The sequence below is a fragment of the Dromaius novaehollandiae genome, chromosome 1 (genome assembly GCF_036370855.1).
Source record: "Dromaius novaehollandiae isolate bDroNov1 chromosome 1, bDroNov1.hap1, whole genome shotgun sequence".
NCBI classification, from domain to species: Eukaryota; Metazoa; Chordata; class Aves; order Casuariiformes; family Dromaiidae; genus Dromaius; species Dromaius novaehollandiae.
In genome coordinates, this window is record NC_088098.1 from 12,568,727 (window position 1) to 12,588,764 (window position 20,038).

A 20,038-nucleotide genomic window follows, 5' to 3' on the forward strand; every position below is an offset into this window, starting at 1 on the left:
AAAGTGTGAAAGCACATCAGCAAGATCTCGGGATAAGCTCCTGTTGCTATGAAGTCAATAGCAAGATAGCTGTTGACTCCAAGGGATCACAATTTCATCGCTGTATTCTGAAGCACTCTTGTATTTTTCTACATTTTAGTCCATAGAAGTGCATGGAAATAAAATACGATAAACATACTCTAACATTATTATAGTTGAGGCATTATTACTGCCATGGCCTCAGCTGCTACTTTATGAAAAGTAATGCTTAAAACAACACTCACAAGACTCTTGGGTCCAAGACTGGGCTTATGCCTTCCCTGTACATATGCTTATGAGGCAGGTATTTCCTATGTGTCATTTTCTTACAAGGTATTTCCATGGTCCACTTTACAAAGAAACATGTGGGCAAAGAGGACCTGCTGATGAGCAAGCTGCATTATCAGAACAGCACATCTGAGATAATGACTCAAAGTGAGATCATCGTGCCATCTCCAAACTACCAAAGGCTTGTATTTTCAGGGAGTAAGACAAAAAAGTATCCTCATTTATGAGAGGGTCCTGACCATGCCATGTCAAAATGCCACCATCACAGTTCCCAGAGAGCAGAATAATTTTCTTGCCTGGTTACACTGGTTACTTTGGGAATTTTCTGGATTGCAGTCACAGAGCTGACATCCTTTTCCACTAGCCATGTCCCAGTAGCCAGACGCGCACTGGTCACAGGTAATGCCCACCACGTTAGGCAGGCACGGGCAAGCTCCCGTGGCTGGGTCACAGATGCAGGCCTCGTTCCCAGCTGGGCACATGGCAGGGCTAACACCTGCAAGATTGCATGTACATCCTGGAAAAAGAAGGACAATTACTATAGCAGATGATAATATAGATAGCCAATGGACAATCAGAATGGTATATAAAGTGCATGCTATAGTTTTACTTCTAGTAAGCTTGAAAAAGTTTTTAATCTCATATAGTTTGTGTATCTTTCTATGGTAGCTTACATATGACTTTGAACAAACTTACTGTGAGCTTTTAATATTTTTAATACAGGCACAAAAAATGAAGGCCTAATGAATTCTGAATATTATTAGAAAGAAATGTTAAATATGCTGGATAAGGAGGAGCTGAGTTATAGTAGGCACTATATAGAGCATGGGAAACGGCAGTTAATGGTACGCCAACTGAGATAAGAAGTCTGCCTTGAGAGGAGACAAAGCTTTTGCTAAACCATTTCTAACTGACATCGTCCAAGAATGAACAAGGAATGGGCCTGAACTGTGTTTTAGAGACCCTCAGAACAAAGGAGCTTCTTGAAACTACTTAGATTTCTCTGGCCTGTAGAAATTAGACCCTCAGTCAGCTTCATTTGTGAAAATAGTCTTTGAAACTGAGAAACCTTGTGAAGAAACTTATGCCTTGAATTTTCTTACACTGCTTTCTGTTAGAAATGCTGAGTTATTGACAGTGTCGTCATGTAGTCTGTTAAACTGCCTGAACAGTCTTTTTCTAGCCATTTAATAAACACAACTGGTAAGTCTGGGAGCTCAGCAAGGGATCATCTGGTTAACTGAGCATTGCTTAGCTGGTATCAACCAGCAATATGGATAAACAATTATCTTTGATTCTTTTAATTTTGATTCCTCCCTGAAAGGGCTGAATGCACATTTGTTTTTCTAACAGAGAATACTGATTTCACAGATGAATGTCTCCTCGGAGAGATATTCAGTATAAGATTTAGTGAGACTTGGATGGCAGTGATAGAATTTAATACATGCCGTATTAACAGTTATTTGTATCACTGGATAGAAATGTATTCATTACTCTCAGATGCATATTTGCTCCATTGGTCTCCTTCAGTTGTACTGGCTCTAAAGGCTAACTTCTCCCTGTAGCATAATTTCTTTAAAGCTTTTGTTGGTAGTAATATGCAGCTGCAATGCTGTTGCCTACTTACTTCGGCAGTTCTGATGGACGGCAGAACCAAAATATCCCGGTTTGCAGAACTGGCAGTTTGTTCCATGTGTGTTGTGTAAACACTTGATGCATTCTCCAGTGACCCTGTTACAGGATTCTGGGTCTGTCAAATCAATGTTATTATTGCAGGAACATGGCACACAGTCAACCCCAGGGCTTCTTGGATTTTTGTAGAACCCACTAGGACACTCATCACACTGATTGCCTGTCAGGAAAGAAGGTAAAAACATTTGCTGGCTGATGGGAATTCACACGAAACGTATAATTTTTAGCAATACCGTTAAAGGATTCAGATTCAGACTGTCTGTTCAAATGTGCATTTCCAACGGAAAATATCAACCTGTTTGACTCTGTTGTGCTTTAATCCTACAATCAGCTAAAATTCTCTCTCACATGCTGCAAGCTGACGGAAATGCAATCTCCTCTTTTTACCAGGGAAGTCCTTTCAATGGGAGTAAATAGACACCTCCTCAGACAACACCTCTGAACATCTTTTTCCAGTGAAGTCCCTCCAAAAGCAGTAGTAAGGGTGGGGCCATTCTGCAAGATTTTCCCTGTGGCCTTGAGGCCTGCAATGTCATGGGAAGGCAGGGGATGCCCTTTCCCAGAGCCCAGCAGATCTTCCCATAAACCACTGGATGATCCTCCATGAGGTCAAATGAGTTCTGGGGTCTTCACTGGCTCTCGGATGCTCTGTCCTAGCTCACTGGCACTACCACTACATCTGCAGCTATCCCAATGCCCTCCCTGGTCAGGGGTGCTCCCTCTATGCATCTTGGAAACCTTTCTGAGGCAGACTGCTATCACTGGGACCTCGTCCATTGGCTCATCCTCAACCAAGGACTCAGCTCCTTTGCCTCAGATCCAGGTACCAGAGCCTTTCCTTGTCTTCAAGAAATGAGCCTGGTGCCACAGAGGTAACTCAGAGCCTCACCAGCAGCAATCAGAAGGAAGAAAGTCCAGAACTGAGGACACTGGTAGTTTCTGAGGACAAAAGTCCCCTGGGTAAGTAACAACAAGGATAATTTTGGCCCTATAGCAATTAGTCAAGCAAAACCCCTCATGACTTAAAAAAGAACCTGGCCTAAGGAAAGATGATAGCATTGGCTCAGATTTTAATTGTGCTTTCTTTTCATTAAAGTTTCCTTCCATCACTGGAGGCCTTTCCAATGTCCAAGGGAAGAGAAATTATCTTTCAGTTTTGCCTTCAAGCTAAATCAATGGGATCTTAAGAAATAGTGCTGCATCAGTTTGCAGCAGAAATATCTGCATCTGAGATAGCTGAGACTGGCATCCCCGCTTCTGAAGTGATCACTGAGAGAAAGACTCAATCACTTTGGGCATAATATCAAAGCAAGATTCTTCTGTATGATGAGAGATTTTCTCTGATTAGGAAATCAGATCAGATACTTTTGGTGCCTTATTCTTTTTAGTTTGGGCTTCTGGCACTTGTTTTTCAGAAAAATGAGCAACTGAAATTCTCCCCACTCTCACCACCGTGTTAATGTAGTGCCACTGGAAAGGGCTAGGTTTCCAGTGAATGCCACTGGGACGGTTCAAAAGATGCAGAACAACTTCATGCCTCCTAATCATCTCCCTCTAAGCGTCCCAGACTGGGCAGCCAATACTGGAGCCCATTTTTGCAAGCCTGGGTATGCACAATAGTTTCATCTAGGAATAAATAACACTTCCGATTAATTAATGGCTTCAGTATATCCACACAGGTCAATCCATTGATCAAATACTAATTGCAGAATTCCCACTTTTTCTCAGACAGAATTTCCCCACTCTATTTCAGTATATTTCAGTTTAGGCATTAACTTTTCTTATCTATTTTATTATCATTATCTCACTCAGTATTTCTGAGCAGAGGATGGTAACTTTTCTTCCTTGCACTAATGTTAATGTAATGAAAATCAAGCTTTATTTTGCTTTGTACCTGAATATCCCTTGAGACAATTGCAGACTAATTGTGCAGTCTGGGAGTCTTGGAAACAGGAATGCGCAAAATACCTACTGCTAGTAGGTGCCTCTGGGCACATGCATGGGCGGCAGGGTTCTCTTTTGAGAGGACTTCCATAATAGCCATCCATGCACCTGTCAAAACAGGTAACACAAAGCAACATGAATCGACAAATGCACCTTTCAGTCCCTGCAGGTGAATCAATTTGTATATATTTATAAATAATTTAACAGTCCAGGTCATTGTAACATTATCCCCACTAACTGGCACAGGAATATCCAGCTTCGAAGATGTTCAAAAATATAGCATCAGAGCTGCATTCCCAAAATCTAGCAAAAAGATAAAAAATCTTACATTTTCTTTTCAAGAAATATCACTGAAGACTTTCACCTACTCTGGAACAAATTTAATCTAAATGGTAATATATATATATATCACACATCACACATGCTCTGTATACATAGCTAAAAGCTGCAGTGTAAAAATTCTGCATATTCATCTATCACTCTATATACACACACAGAGTGGTTGAAATGACATTAGAAAGTCCTGGCATCAGTAAAAAAGTCCTGGCAGGCAAACTCTTCACTCACCGCACTCAGAGAATATTGCCTATTGCAAATGCTGCCATATATATTGAAATCAGCCATGCTCTCTCTGATACATCCTGCGAAACCAAAGCAGCGGCAGTTGATACGTGGTGGCTGCTGAGCTTTACCAAGGCAGTCGGGAGGTCGGCAGCCAGCTTGCTGGTGAGCACGGGCTCGGGCTCGGAGGTTGATGGTGAAGGGGCAGCTGCACTCAGCTGTCCCTGCCATCCTGCCTGGTCCCGGTCCCTCCCTGTGACCCCGTGGCAGGACAACGGGATGGCTTCTGAAGCAGGTCCCATCAGTCTTTAATCTGTTTTACTGTGGCAAATGGGAACACAATTCTGTACATTTGTACAACCATGGCTAAAAAATGTGGCTATTCAGTTATCTTTGCCTGGGGGCCTGGAGCTTCTGCGGAGGCACAAGGCACCAGGTGTTTTGCTCTTCCGTTTTAAATCTGTTTACCACATAAAAGCAATGTAGCTACAGGTTATACTGTCCAAAACTGTTGCAAGAAAAGCTCAATAGGTTTCATGGGGAAATTCTCTTAAGAGTGAATGACAAGGTACAAACCAGCCAAACTAAACTAACTAGCTAATGAATTTTATTCTAATGTCCACATTGAACTCTCTGATACTGCTGCCAGGATGTAGAATAAAAGAGGAACACTGACTCTAATGGAGCGGGAAGCGTGGGAAAAGTCATTCGCTGGTCACATAGAAATGATACAAACCAGCAAAGAGGTCATGTTTATTTAAGCTCCTCGGAGATATTTACAGGTATTAAAATGAATATTCAGCACTAGTTTAGCCTCTTGGGAATTTGAACACTGGCAGGTGTCAGTCTGTCTTATACATGGCACTTGGCGCATGTCTCCAAGCACATGGCACTTTGATACCTTGCACAACTCGCAACAGAAGCCTGGTGCAATGCTGTGCACACACCATGCCCCAAATCCTCCCAAATGGTTAAGATGGCCCGGCACCTCATCACTTGCGTTTGCTGAACAAATATGCACCTGCCATTCAGTAGCGAGGCCCAGTTTTATGTATGTGTTTCCAATTAAGGTCATTAATGCATTCATGGGGACTTACGTGGGCCCTGATGGCTGAAGCTGGGCTGGCCCCTAGCAAAACACAAGTTTTAAAGAGCCACCACTGTTGGGGTGAGCTCTGCAGCGAATGCTCATCACCTACCTTTCACAGTGGCTTCCAGCTGTGAACCCTCCGCAGTTCAGGCATGCTCCAGTCACTGGGTCGCAAAGCTCTGCGTAGCCATTACATGAACAAGGGCGGCAGTGGGGAAATCCAAAATACCCAGCCAGACAGCGGCTGCAGCGTTGACCAACAACCTCTCGGCGGCAAGAGCATTGCCCTGTCACCTGGTCACACAGCGTGCTCACCGAGCCTTGGGGGTGGCATTCGCACGCTGGAAAACACCAAAGGCAAAGTTGCATCCTGAACGTATTCCCACCATGCCGGGCAGCGCTGACACCTCAAGAATGCAGTGTTGCTCCACCCAGAGGTGCCCCAGGGATGGATAAATTTGTTCCTTTTGCAGAAACATTCTGTACACTGCTTTGCACAAAATGGATTCAAAGTCCTGAAAGCTTTGGTGTGCTTGAAGAACCAGGTACTGAAAGCTTTGCAAGTGAACACTTTGAAAATCAGTATTTAATCATTATATTAAATGGAGTAGCTTGCAAATCTGAGGAGAGGGCGACAAATCATGTGAGAAGAGGTTTTGTGCTAAGACCTCTGGAACTGTGTGTTTCCAGCCAGGAAGGACTAGGCACCCTTCTACTCGCATTTCTGCATCCCCTGCAAAAGTCAGGAAGTGCAAAACCACATAGAAGTGGCTAGGACAGAAGTCAGCCTTGGTCCTAAAAGCTCAAACGAAGTTAGCTGGAGGGATGGGCAGAGCCTCCCCTGTTTTGTAGGGGTCATTGCCGAGTACTCACAGTAGCAGCCGTGGAACCCAAAGCCGTAGCTCCCCACCGAGCATGTGTCACAGCAGCGGCCCACGACATTAGCTTTGCACTGGCACTGGCCCCCGAGTTTACTGCAGCTGGTGTTCAGTGACCCTTGGGGATTGCACTTGCATGCTGTCAACAGGAAAGAAAATCAGAACAGGTTTAGTTCAAAAGAAAACAGAGCAAATGAGTGTGACTCTTCTCGTACACTTGAGGTTTTACACTTAAAGATGGGAAGGAAAGAGCTTGACCACCTCATATCATGAGTTCACTAGCCACTCACAGCCGTAGCTTGGATTATTTGATATTTTTGTATAAATGGTGATGGAGTATCAGGCACCAGCACGAGTCTCAGTGTTGGAGGTGTCACATTCAGGCCTCGGTCTGTACTGGGGATAGGACAGGAAAGGTCGCATCAAAATGTAGATCCAATAGAGATATCCTGAAGTCCAGAAGTGTTTGATTTACGTCTGCATCTAGCAGCAGTGTTGGACACAATCTGCATGCAATACTAAGCCTGCACCTGTGTATGAAACCTGCTGCTTCTGGACACCTTGGACTATCTTGGCAAGTGAAGCTGGTCTGAAAACTCACAGAGGATCTTTGTGCAGGATGCTCAGAGGCCTCTCCAGTTACTGGTGGTCTGCCCAGGCTACTGACTGAAACTGTCTTGGACTGCACCTCATGTTCCTGCCCACCTCTCTCTAGGATATCCCAAAAAGAATTGGGAGTGCCACTTCGGATATTCTCTGGCACACAAGCCACTGTTATCACTAACCACGCAGGTAGTGCTGAGACGTGAATCAAGGTTTGGTTTGGTTACTGAGTCACAAAGCTGCCTCCCACCTTGCAGTGGGGCCCAGGGTACTGTCTCCCTGAGGACACCGAGTGCACTGCTGCCTCCAGAAACTAGAATCCCAAGATCTCTCCTAACTAGGGTCTCTAAAATAAAGCTTTATTTTATTTCACAGCATGTCAACTCTCGAAAGCCAAAGTGCAAGTGTTTCATAGCGAGAATCACAGCACTATGGGGATGAGGCTAATGGGGAGAGAGCAAAAACCTAACACAAATGAGGGGAACTCTGTGGCTGCATTGTCATGACCATATCGCATGATGTGTGAGTGAGCATCTGTTCTAAAAATAGCCAAAAACAAGCAGAAGCTATCAAGTCCATTGGAGGCAAGGTTCCTGCAAGGAGCTGGCCCTCAAAGTTGCCCTGAAAGGCACCTCCTGTTAGTGGAAGTACAAAGAAGATCCACAGCTACAGGTCCAACATAGGAGAAGTCCACTTAGTTGCTGAGCCACAAGCTGCCTTTCCACCAGTGGGTCCAGGAGATTGCCCAGGGCTTCAAACCCCACCTGTCTCTGCCCACTTCCTAGGAGACTGGTGAGGTTTCTTGGTGAATCTCTTCAAGCAAATAAGCTTGTGAACCATCCATGCCCTTGCATCCAGCTGGCCTGCAGCGTCTGTGGCTGAGGGCTTAAAAACTCCTATGCCATTTTTGGGCAACCAGACAAGTACCAGCCAGTGCTAATGGAAGAGCTAACACATATGTACTACTTTGGCCATCTGGTGAAGCTGCATCTGGCTGCAACGTTCTTTGAAAAACACACAAGCTCTGACATGGTTCCTGTCTCTATGCTCCACAAAGTCTATCACATGTGACGTGCCAAGGGACATGTACCACAGAAAGCTCTTTGCAGGGCATTTGCAGTTCAACAGGACATATTCTGCATGTTCATACACACCATGTGCTGATAAGCTTCACCTACCTACACTGCCACAGGCTGACAGCTCACCAGTCAAAATATCCTACATACCCAAGGTAAAATCAGTAATCATCCAAAACAAGTCTCTGGTCAGGTTGCTCCTTACCAACTGCTCCGTTATGAATATGAGCTGACAAGCTTGCTATGAGCCTTGCACACGCTTCAGGCAGGATGTGAGGTCCAACTTCTGATGCAATTTCAATACAGTGATACTTCTGGTACTCATCTAAATCTTTTTTACTGCATAAGTTCTCCACAGAGCTGATTCTGGGAATAAGTCCAAGCTTTGGCATTAAGAAAGAAAAGAAAATATTTATGCTTAGATATGCTGAAGACTAGAATTTCCCACATTCTGTTACTGTGCTCTGCATTGCAAGGACAGAGGCCTTAAGCACCACATTTTTAAATCTGTCACTGTGCTGTTCAGTCATCTAAATTCACATTTATTTGAAAGTTCTAGACATTCCCTGAGTTCTTCAAATAAGAGACTGTATATAAAAAAATCCAGTTATAATAAGACTTCAAATGTATGCACAGAACTGGTTTTACTGCTAAGAGGTGCCATATTTATGACTCTGAAAGCAGTATCTGGCCAAAATTTGTACTCGTCTTACAGGGACAAAGAAAAATCAGCTGAAGACTTTATGTCCAAGTATAGCCAGCCCTTGTCAAGTTCACTTCTACAGAGATAATTAGAGGAATGATTTTAAAATATTTTTCAAAAGTCTCAAGAGAAGGACCCAAAGCTAACACCCAGTTCCCGAGTTCTTGGAAACTTGGGAATTGTCTAGACCTGATTCCAGGGAAAGTGCAGATCTGATTTTATTTTCCAATGTCAGGGCCCATCTCTAAACATAGCCATCATTTTTAATTAGAATCAGACAAATTACAAAGATTTTCAAAAAATGCAGATGGATGAAGAACTGCATGAATATATATCCCTAACCACAGCATCTTGTCAGCACACATAGAGTGTGCTCATAATAAATAAGCAACGAATAGAGGTACATCTTCTAAGTGACTATTAACATATGCAACAACTATGACTTGATGAGCTGTTTTGTTATTGCTCCATAAAAATTAAAGCATAAAATTCCTTCTTTCCATACAAAAACATGCAAATCCAGTACAAACAGAGGTAAGCAGAAGCTCACTTCTCTGAATTTCTGATAAAACAAATTTATAAATGATTTTAAAATATTTTGAATGTCTGTGTAAAAAAAAAATCAAACCGGTATAAATACAGCTTAAAGGGAATTGTGACAGAATTACTCACTGAGTCGATCAAGATGAACGATTTAACCTTTGGGTTGGAGGCAGACGGTTGAGAAAAATAAACATCCACAGAATATTCTGTTCCTGGCTCTAAACAGACTGGCTTTTGCAGAAGTGCAATTCTGTTTAGTGGAAATAAAGCACAATTAAGGCCAGGAGTCAGGGGTCTCTCAGCAGAGCAACACGACATAAGTTTATGGGGTGTCACGAGCTGTCCCTTCTCTGCTGAAGAACAGCAAGGCCTCTCTCTGCCCATGTCCTGACACTGGCCACCGTCACCCCTGAGCAAGCCCTGCTGCAGGGCCCCCTCTGCTTCCCAAACACGTCCCAGCTTGCGGGCTCCTGCGTCACTGCCTTTGGGAAAGCCACACAACTTCTGCCTGTCTGACTGCACACGGTGAGGTTAAACTGAGAATGGCAGGTTTTATTCCACCAAGCAAAGGAGTTTGCAGCTCACTATTCATACTAGTCCTTTTCCGCTGTCTGATCAAGACTTTGGTAAGTCCTCTCAGCTGCTTTCTGTTCTTTCCATAAGTGCAAGCTGAAAATCTGGTTTTGAAAATAGGCTAGGACCGCGTCTTTAAAACATATTCCCTTTCTATACTGAAATAGTTTTAATTGGCTTTTTGTCAAAGCAACAACTAACCCCAGCAGAATCTAAGGCTGCTCTGCTTGCTTTGACAAACCTTTGCCAAACTGAGGACTGAAGCATCAGATTCTCAGTTTATTCCTTAGGTCTACATGGTATTGTGGTGTGACAGCAAGAGCAAAGGCCACGTGTGTGTTTCTAATATTCTAATACTCCTCCACATCTATTGCTCTGCAGTGCTTCAGTAAAAGACTTGTACACAGAAAATTACAGGTGTAAGGGCAGGAATAGCCAGACCTTTTCATAGCTGGGAGAGCCAATGAATGTGACTCCTGTGAAGTGGCCTTGTTTTTGCAGCGTTGACTTGACAAAATACCAGCGGGTTGAATGGCAACACTTGCTAGCCAGTCTTCCAAGGACTACAAACAAAGGAAAAAAATTATGATCATTTTTCACACCTGAAAACACACTTTCACTTGCCATGGTTACTGAAAGCCAACTGAGGGACAGCACATTGCAGTGAGAAAACAGATTTCCTCTTTGTTCTTTACAAGATTTAAAAAAAAATGTTATCTGTGAGAAATGCATTGTATTTCCCATGGCTAATGCAATTGGACTAATGGAAATGGACCTCAGCTGGTGCAAATAGAAGCAGTTCTGTCCATTCTTAGCACAGTGGTGTCCCAGAGAAATTATTCTTTATGTACCTGCACGGGCATCTAATAAAGAATAATAAGCATAAAAGACTTTGTAACAGGAGTCTTTAAAATTCCACTGTTTTGTCTAATTCTTACATAGAAAAATCTACATCAAACCAGCCTACTGCAAAATTATTCGATGCCTATTTTCAGATTTTAGGTCAATGGAAATTTTGTTTGCCTCAGAATGACAGGAAAATAGCAGAATATAGCAGGCAGAATGAGTATCTCGAATGGTGTGATTATCCTAGGGAGCTGAGATGGGAAAGAGCAAGGCATGTAAAAATATTGGTAAAGATAAAACACTTGCATGTGTTTTTGAACACATAGGTCCAGTGTTGGATTTAACTAGATATGTATTAATAGATTTTCCTAGCTGTGTCTTCATCATTGAGAAATTTTGTCCAGGCAGAAAATAAGATTTTGGCTATTTTCCTGCAATGTTCATACACCTCACCACCCAGCTGGAGCAACTGGGATGCTGGATGTCTGCAGAAGTCCTGGACAAACATCCGCGGCATATGCACAGATCGCATATGCACTCCTGCATGCACAAATATTCCTGCTTAGGAAATCCCAGCTAGAAATATGGGATACTCATCTAAAAGGAGCTGTATTTTGCATGCGTCTGATTTGTGGACAAAAGTCCAATCCAAGCAGAGATAACAGATCAGAAACTCCAGACGATGAATTCTTGGCTGACAGCTAGAAAATATTTGTTATTCTGGTTTTTTAAGAGTGGAAAGAGTTAAGGGGATTGGCAGAGGGCATGTTATTTCTCCTCTGATAAGGATGAAAAGTCAAACAATTTTAACTTTAAACAGAAAGAGTGAGAGGAGTCGCCATGTCACATTACTGGCAAAATAGACCCTGCATCACAAGTACCTCAGGCTCGTAACGGATGATGATATCAAAGTCCATAGCAAAGGGAATGTTGTTAATGGTAAATGTCAGTCCGGCTCCCCTGGGAACCCGGGCGAAGCCAGGTCCCGTCCACGTGACAGGTCTGCCGGGGCTGGGCTGCCTGAAAACAACCGCCACAGCGGAGTTGTGTCCAAACTGAACTGTACCCTGCAAAGACATATTGACATTTTCACCGATAAACACAGTCAAGTTAGGAAAATATAAATTCGGAAAAAAGAAAGGAAGAATTTTTGCCATGTAATTTACTTATTTCAGCCATTAGTCAGCCTAATTTTCTAAACCTACTCTAGATTTACACTCTAAAAACTCTCAAGTGTAGGAAGATTAGGGTCACTTTTGGAGAAAAACTTCCCATAGCTTTGCAACGACAGCAGTGAGAGCGACTAGACTAACCCATCAATCTCTGTATATTTGGCATCTCCAGGCATTCACATTGCAAACCTTAAATGGATTAAATTTGATTTTGTACATGGTTGGACTTTTCATTATAAGCATTTGTATCTGTGCAATACAGTTTCCCCTCAGAAATACTGGAAATGTATTCAGACGTATTTTAAAATAGTCATAGTTCTATTTAGAAAATGCATGTGCATGTGCCTAAATATGTACAGATATATACATTTTCTAGGTAGAAGTAACACTATTTAAAAAAAGAGTTTAAAAGACCTTTCTGTTTTAGAATTAAGCATGGGCATATTTTTCAGCACAATTTACATTCCATAAATATCAATACTTACAATAACAAAGCTGATAATATTTAAGTATAGTAGGTACCATGTAAACATCTAAGTACAGCTTTGACATTGAAAATGTCTTTCATACACACAAAAAAGTTTTGTTTTCATGGGGGCTCTTCCCTTCTAAACAATTCATTGAACCTGACCCTACAAACTGTGCTAGGCATAGCAAAATAAGCCTGCTTGTGTGAATTATAAAATGTCCAGCCCGATTGTGTACCAAAAATTTATTTTATTTGTGTCAAGATTGTAATGTCTAGAACTGTGAATTCCATATGCTCAGACACTGCTGGTTTAATATATTTCCTTGCCCAATCTTTTGTTGCAAAATTATATTTTAGTATTTGGTGTAATCTTTTGCTTAAATAACTATTAAAGCACCAATTTACCTGTTCCAATCCTGCTTTTCTTACAGTTCGTTTCTTGCTCCTGTTTAACACAATCTTTCCATTTTCTATTGTGAACTCATATCCTTGCTTTTGGAAATAGATGTCACATCTTGGAAGAGCTGTTGGTTTAACCTAAAAAACAGAAGTAATGAGGGAGGAGACAGCATTGTCTGAACTATTTTGAAGGGTAAGCAGCCAAGCAAAAACCCACATTTGAAAAACAAGCTCTATTTTCTGCTGATGAAACTCTAAAATAGGGCCCAGCAACTGCTGGAAACTTTTTTCACTCTGTTACAATTAACTTGTACTTCCTCTCATAAGCTATGTCCCAGACATCTGTTTTCCATTTCATTACTGGACTGTAGAATGATTACTGGTTGTGATTATAGCTAAATATTTTTGGATGTGACCTACAAATAAACATTTTTTTTAATTATCCCTTCTATATAGCTGCTGGACAACACATCAGAGAAGAAATATTAGTAAAAATTTAGGCAGCGGAAGGGACACATTCCAGCAAGGTCAGACTTGTACTCTGGATGGAGAACAAGTACACTAATTTTGTCAATAATAAGAATAGTAAGAGTAAGTGCTCTAAAAACATTATGAATGGATGCCAAATTCTTGAGGAAATTGGGCTGTAATCAGTGCCATGATACAAAGCAGCGAGAATGGAGTCCAATGGATCAGAGAGGAATTTGGTTCTTCCCTATGTTGGAATTCCCCAGAAATATCACAGTTTGTGATAGCTCCTCCTGGAGCTGTTGGTAACTCAAATACATCTTCTAATTTAATTAATTAAATTAATTGCTCTAATTTATACTAGACCAGCCCCCACTTGAGGAGCAGCAGGGACAGCTTTGCACACGGTCACACCATGCTGCAGTGACTGTTCCCTGGTGACCGCCACAGTTCAGGTGCAGTCATGTCCATGGAAACAAGGATGAATTGATGAGGGCTGTGGAATTTGTTTTGTACCTTCCTGCTAAAGGGCAGCTCTGGCTGCTCCGCTGCGATGGCTGCTCTCCTGAGCTTTGCCCCCCCTGCAACCACCGTCTGAATCTCCACTCAGTTCAACACCTACAAACCATACAACGTACCAGAGGTGCAGATCCAGAAAGGGGCTTTGCATGCTCAGCTTCATAAATGTAATAATCCAGGGGTAAGAAGAAGTAGCCTGAGGCTGGTTCATTACACTGGCGGCTCACAATGTTGGGAAGACACATGCACTGACCATCCTTTGGTGAGCACCTAGGGTAAGAGTTGGTAAAGGAAGGATATGAGAGCATAAAACATCTGGATCCTCCGAGCACAAAAGGAGCTAAATTCCACCTTTGTTTCAGCTTTGTTTTGTTTCTTTCATCACCAGACTGGATCACTTATAAAACTTTTTCCTTCCACCGACAATCCGTTTCCGCTCTCTGATGCTGAATTTACTCAATGCTACTTTTTCATCACTTAAGAGAGATGTGACAGGCTCTTTCTTTTTCTGTCCATTCCGTAACCAGAAGCACGGATTCCTTTGCTTCTTGAGCATCTGTTACTATCTATTATTATATCTGTTTCTATATCTATTACTGTATCTATTACTATTCCTTAGACTCTATCACCTATCATTTTTAGAGACAGAACATTAGGTCAGAAGGACTTTTGATTTGATGCAATATGGTAGTGTTCATATACTTAAACTCTTATTTAACACACCAGAAAATGCCTAGCTATGATTTAACGCACACTGAGCATATTGAGGAATTGTCCTATGGGATCGGATTATATGATCCTATATCTGAAATCTAACAATCAATGATCTAAATCCTGGAGGAGCACAACTGAAACAAAGCTTGTCTCTAAAATGATACCTTTTGAATAGGAGCCCAGTACCTCTGAAAAAAATAAGGTATTTCTAGCTTTTAAAGTGGATGTTGGAAGTTAAGTTAAAAATGTCACTCCTAACTTATTGCTAATTTCTACTGATATTAGAGCTTCTGGTTTTCTCAAACTAGATGGTTTGTACTTTTTTCCAAACTAATCTTGACTCCATGTGATTCAAAGTGGACTTCAAAAGAAAAAAGGTAAATCTCCTTTAAAATCACAAATACATTTCCAGGATCCCAACATGACTTTATAGCATTTGTGACAAAATTATGTCTTCAGTCTATTTTCCCATTTGTACTGAGACAGTATGAAACTAATTAGAAAGTCTAGCCCGAGAGTTTATAAAACCAAAACCAAGCAAAAACTTCAAGGAGAACATCAACTTACAAGTTATTCTGGGATCCCCCAATGTCACAGTCACATGGAGAGCAGCCATACAAGCTCTTGCCAAGGCCCCAGTACCCTAACTGGGATATAAAGAAAGCGAAGGATTTTTTCAGAAAATATTGAAGTATGCAAAGCACGACATAATTTACTTCCCTGGATGAACAATCCTCTGGAACTATGATGCAAGTAAAGTATGTGTGTGTTATTAAGGCTCAAGTCCTAAAAGACAACACTGCTGTTTAAGCCATACCACACAGTCCACAAAGCTCTGTGGAGCATCAGCAAACTCTGTCTCCTATGTCTAGCCCCTTTTTCTGCCTACAAAATTTGTACAAACAGAGCAATTTTCTGCACTTTTTGTTTGTTTCTTCTGCTATTTAAAACTGTTTTAATTCTGTAGATAGATACAATAGGCTCTGAATCCTTCACTCTCGGAGTCCTTCACATCTGTGGGCTGTTCCCAGGCTGCCTACTTGTGCTTGGCCAGGCGACACGGTGAGATTGCTTCTGTTACCGGACTGCACGGGTGCTCAGACACTGCAACAAGGGCCAGATTTTTACCCATTTGTCCAATCAACTTGCACGGGGAACAGCAAAGATGGTTCGAGCGTGTGATTTTGCATTTTCCTCCCTTTCCACGAATGCTGTTCCTAGCGCAATTTGATTGCAAAAATGTTTGCAAACAGTAAAAACAGAAGAACCAAACATGTTAATGCAAAATGCAAGTGTATAGCCATGAAATTATTTTGAATTTTGACTAAGTCTAATTTTCTGGCAATGATGTTCCTTCAATATTCCCTTCATAATGAAAGGAAAAATACTACAAAATGCTACTTTTTGTTAGGATACCATCTGCCAATACTTTGAGAAATCTAAATCCACATCTATTCCCGTCCTTCCCTGCAGGCTGACTCCCATGGTAGCAGTAGTTCATATCCCAAAACACCATGGAATCCTTCTTTTCACACTCATCTTTCCTTCCCATGTATAGTCTGTCGAGGCCAGGCTTTGAGTGGAGAATCTAAAGACATTACAGGGACAGCTGGGGCTCTTGCTGGACCTGAAAGCCCAATCCTATTCCATGAACACAGAGTAAAGCCAATGCAGGCACCACCAAGGGCCCAAATCCCCAAGCTGCACCTGCTACAGTGGCAGATTTCCGGAGTGAAAACAAGCTGTTTCCTGCTCCTTCTAATTCTAAATGCATAAGAAATGATGTCGCATACACAGAACATATGCCATTTTCTCCTTTGATGAAACGCCATCGCAGAGCCCACAAGGCGGCAGGAGATGGGAGTGGAATCTGCTAAAACCACATGAATCAAGACCCAATACAATGTAACGGGAAAAGCTGTCTGAATACATACGATGCATTTTTCACAGCGTCGCCCAGTGGCATACCGCTGACAGAGGCACTCTCCAGTCGCAGGATCACAGCTGGAGAAAGGCAAACTGCCAGAGGGATCACAGTTGCAGGCTGCGAGGAAAGAAAGGAGCGGTTACTTCTGCGGGCGCCGCTGAGAGAAGCAGAGCTGGCATTTGCTTTAGATGTGGCATCAGAGCGACAGGCAGTCTCCATCGTTCGGGTAAATAATCTGCAGATTGACATCCCCTGACACCCCACAGCAACCTGATTGTTTTGGGGGATGGACCTTTTCTTTGGTGGGGAACCTTTCTAGGGGGAATAGGGAAAGATTGGCAGAAGTCCAGTGCAGTGATTTTCTGTGCATTCCTGTGTGTTGATCCTCAAATTTTGTTCACAAACGCAGAATGTCCCTGAGCAGGAGCAGGATGCGTTATTCAGTGAATCTAATTCAGAGAAATGCCTGGCTGCAAGCTCTCAAGACAAGCAGTCAGCAGCTTCCTCATTCCCCTGTCACTTCAGTGCCCTGCATGAAGATTCCCAAAACACTGCCCCAAAAATTTAGAAACCAAGCAGAGGGGGCAAAATATATCATGGTCTTATTAGGCAGAAAAAGCATTCATACTGAAGAAGATTTGTTTTGGGCCAGGTGGGTTTCTCTTTATTTTACGTTAGTTATTTTTTGAGCATGGAGCCTAAAATGAGTAGAATATGTGGATTTGGATGGTATTTCCATTTCCCTCTTTCTAAGAAATACATTTGCTTCCTGATGAATGGCTTCTAAATGCATTTAAAAGACCAGTTCAGACCATGACTTCCCAGAAAGAGCCATACGTATTTTCTCTAGACACTACTCTTAGTCACTGGGAACCTTACAGAGTGGCAAGCAGAACATTACAGCCCTGGCACTATCACCCGGAGTGGGAAAAACGGTATTAGGAAATGCTTATATCAAGTTAGCCTGCTCTGTAACGGCACCTAGCCTGCATAGTTTGTGACATCTTTGTTGAGAAGTAAGCACTGAGAAGTGAAATGTGGGTAAATGAGCTGGCCTATGTCTCCTCATCACTGCAGCTGGACTGCTTCTGAGGCCAGGGCTGGACCATCTCAACACTGCACTGTGCTGTATAGAGTCCAGATATCCTCAGAGCGATTCCTGAGATCCTTTCCTTGGCTATTAAATCATCCTTATGCTGATTTTGATTATAAAATAACATTCATGTGTTTTAATTTCCCTTTTCAATGAAGTTGCCTATTTAACAATCCTTCTATTAATACATTCTTATCTTTTACAATATACCATGTGTTCTGCAAATAATTTTGTATCTTTTCAGTCCTGATAACCTTTGCCTTCCTCAGGAATTTAATGTCCCTGACATTAAATTACAGTAGGCAACTGGGTATTTTGTAAAGCAGGTAGTATCTATGTTTTAGTATGTGTTTCTTTAGGTTCTACTACCTCAATAGCTTAAAAATGCTTTGGAAAGAAGAATAAATGTGGTGGTTTACATACGCTGGCAGCCTAGAGGGTCACTGCCACTCAGGCCATAGCAGTTTGGCCTGCACTTGTCACAGCGGACTCCCTCCACGTTCTTCTTGCAAGGGCATCGACCAGCAATAGTTCCCAGAAGAGGGTCTGTGCGGCTCTCACACAGGCCGTTGTGCAGCGTGCCTTCTGGGTCACAGTCACAGGCTACACGGGCAGTCAAGGAGACATAAAAAAGTATATTTAGATGCAAGTTTGAAAAAGCTATAAGGTTGCAGAGGAATACCACACATAAGCCACCTCCACAGAGCTAGTCTGAGTTGTCCATGGATGAATTATTTCCCAGAAACATTGGATTAAACAAGAGACACTAGTTTTCTGTAGCATCCCATTTTTCCCTAAGGTACTAACCATTTCTCACAGCAGAGCTCATATCTACCACACCTCTCCCCTTGGTAATCTTCCCCTCTGCTCCTTAAGGGCTTTTCACTCAAAATGGCCAATCAATTATTACAACTAAATTATACTAGAGCATTTTCCCATGCTATGTTAATACTGAACTTTGCTCATCTTTCAGAATAAGGGCTTGCATGCCTGAAAGTTTATTTTTCCCACATATTGCACTTGCTATAGCAAAAGATGCTACTTGTCCCATCATTTATCATCTTTTTTATAATCCATGACTATCACAGAAGCAACAACACTATTGCTATGCATATTTATATTGATATTGTTTAAGAAAGATGACATCCCTGATGGATTTCAAGGCTCAGTTGAGCAATGAGTTGAAAGTACGCAGCTTTTATAATGCTTGTTTAAGGATGCTGTTATGCAGTTACTTTATAAGGTAGTCTGGACGTAATAGGTCTGTTAACATTTTTACGACTGTATTAACATTTAAGTGTAGCGATGCAATGGGCTCAGAGGGTAGCAAAGAGAACTGGAGCCACCCTGTTCTGAGCCATTCTTAAAGACACTAAAAAAGGGAAGCTTACGGAGGCACACGTGAGGGTCTGAGATGACTTTGAGTGGATCCTGGTAAAAGAAAAGTTTGCACTGATCACAGTGTTGCCCCATGGTATTGTCTTGACAGTCTTCACAAACACCACCGCTGTCACCACCGTTGGCCTGGTACACTGCCATGTCAAAGTGGCATCTGTCAGAATGGCCATTGCATTTGCACTCTGAAACCAAAAACGCACGGTGAGATATTTTGCACCATACTTCTGATTGTGATCTTGCCACTGTTGCTGTCTACCATTAATATGGGGCTACTTGTTACTAGTACGATATTTAGTGTCCTAGGGATGCCAGCAAGATTATTGCCACCTAGACCAAATGCTTTACAGCTGTGGGATCACCAAGATTTTCCAGCAAACTCAGTGTCCAGATTCTGCAATGAGGCTCACATTTGCATTCAGTAAATTTAGTAGCTTTGGTGCTGTCAGCAAGTTTTATTTGATTTACATGCACTAGGAGAGCATAATAATGGCAAGACTAGGGGCTAATTGAAAAAAAATTGAAGCATATGACTGTGGAGAACAGTTGAAGAGAAGGGGGAGCAAGAACAAAGGTGAAGAGAACTAATGCTCTTGGCTGTAAAAGTTAGCAGTCTGCACAGGAGGTAGTTCTGAGTCATTCTGAAGTTGACTTGGGTACATGTGCATGCTTTAAATCATAAACCAAGCAGTCAAACAAGCCACCAGTGGGAACATAACAGAAGAATCCAGGCATCTCACTCGGGGCTGATGTTAGCATGAGTGGCACCATTTCACCCTCTGTTAGTCCCAGGTGCCAGACCATGCAAGAAACTCTGAATGTCCAATCCTGCCTCAAGGAGAAGACCCTTCTGCCTGACTTGCTCTCCTTTTCCCCACCTGCAGAGAATGGCAGCATCCACCCATAAAACACCTCAGCACCACCCTTGGGTAGGGGAAGAGGAGTCAGAGGCTGCTGCTCTTCACTCTTCCCCTTTCCCTTCTCCTCCGGCCGAAAATGGCAGCTCGGTGACACCATCTCTGGGGAGGGGAGAAGAAGGCCTTGCCAACATCTGCACCCAGGAGGGG

The 20,038-nt window shown here is 42.4% G+C and overlaps 1 protein-coding gene across 1 annotated transcript in view; it reads right to left on the reverse strand.

Annotated features, from left to right (window-relative positions):
• The window catches only part of LAMB4 (laminin subunit beta 4), a 52,206-nt gene that overhangs the window by 18,652 nt on the left and 13,516 nt on the right, over positions 1-20,038 (reverse strand). The window contains exons 10-24 of the mRNA XM_026095364.2: positions 18,968-19,156; positions 18,000-18,179; positions 16,491-16,600; positions 15,124-15,203; positions 13,962-14,112; positions 12,862-12,993; positions 11,697-11,882; positions 10,411-10,532; positions 9,526-9,646; positions 8,356-8,533; positions 6,467-6,610; positions 5,703-5,934; positions 3,893-4,050; positions 1,934-2,158; positions 603-823 (exon numbers count right to left, since the gene is read on the reverse strand). Coding sequence (XP_025951149.2) covers positions 603-823; positions 1,934-2,158; positions 3,893-4,050; positions 5,703-5,934; positions 6,467-6,610; positions 8,356-8,533; positions 9,526-9,646; positions 10,411-10,532; positions 11,697-11,882; positions 12,862-12,993; positions 13,962-14,112; positions 15,124-15,203; positions 16,491-16,600; positions 18,000-18,179; positions 18,968-19,156 — 2,429 coding nt within the window. The remainder of the gene's footprint in view (positions 1-602; positions 824-1,933; positions 2,159-3,892; positions 4,051-5,702; positions 5,935-6,466; positions 6,611-8,355; positions 8,534-9,525; positions 9,647-10,410; positions 10,533-11,696; positions 11,883-12,861; positions 12,994-13,961; positions 14,113-15,123; positions 15,204-16,490; positions 16,601-17,999; positions 18,180-18,967; positions 19,157-20,038) is intronic.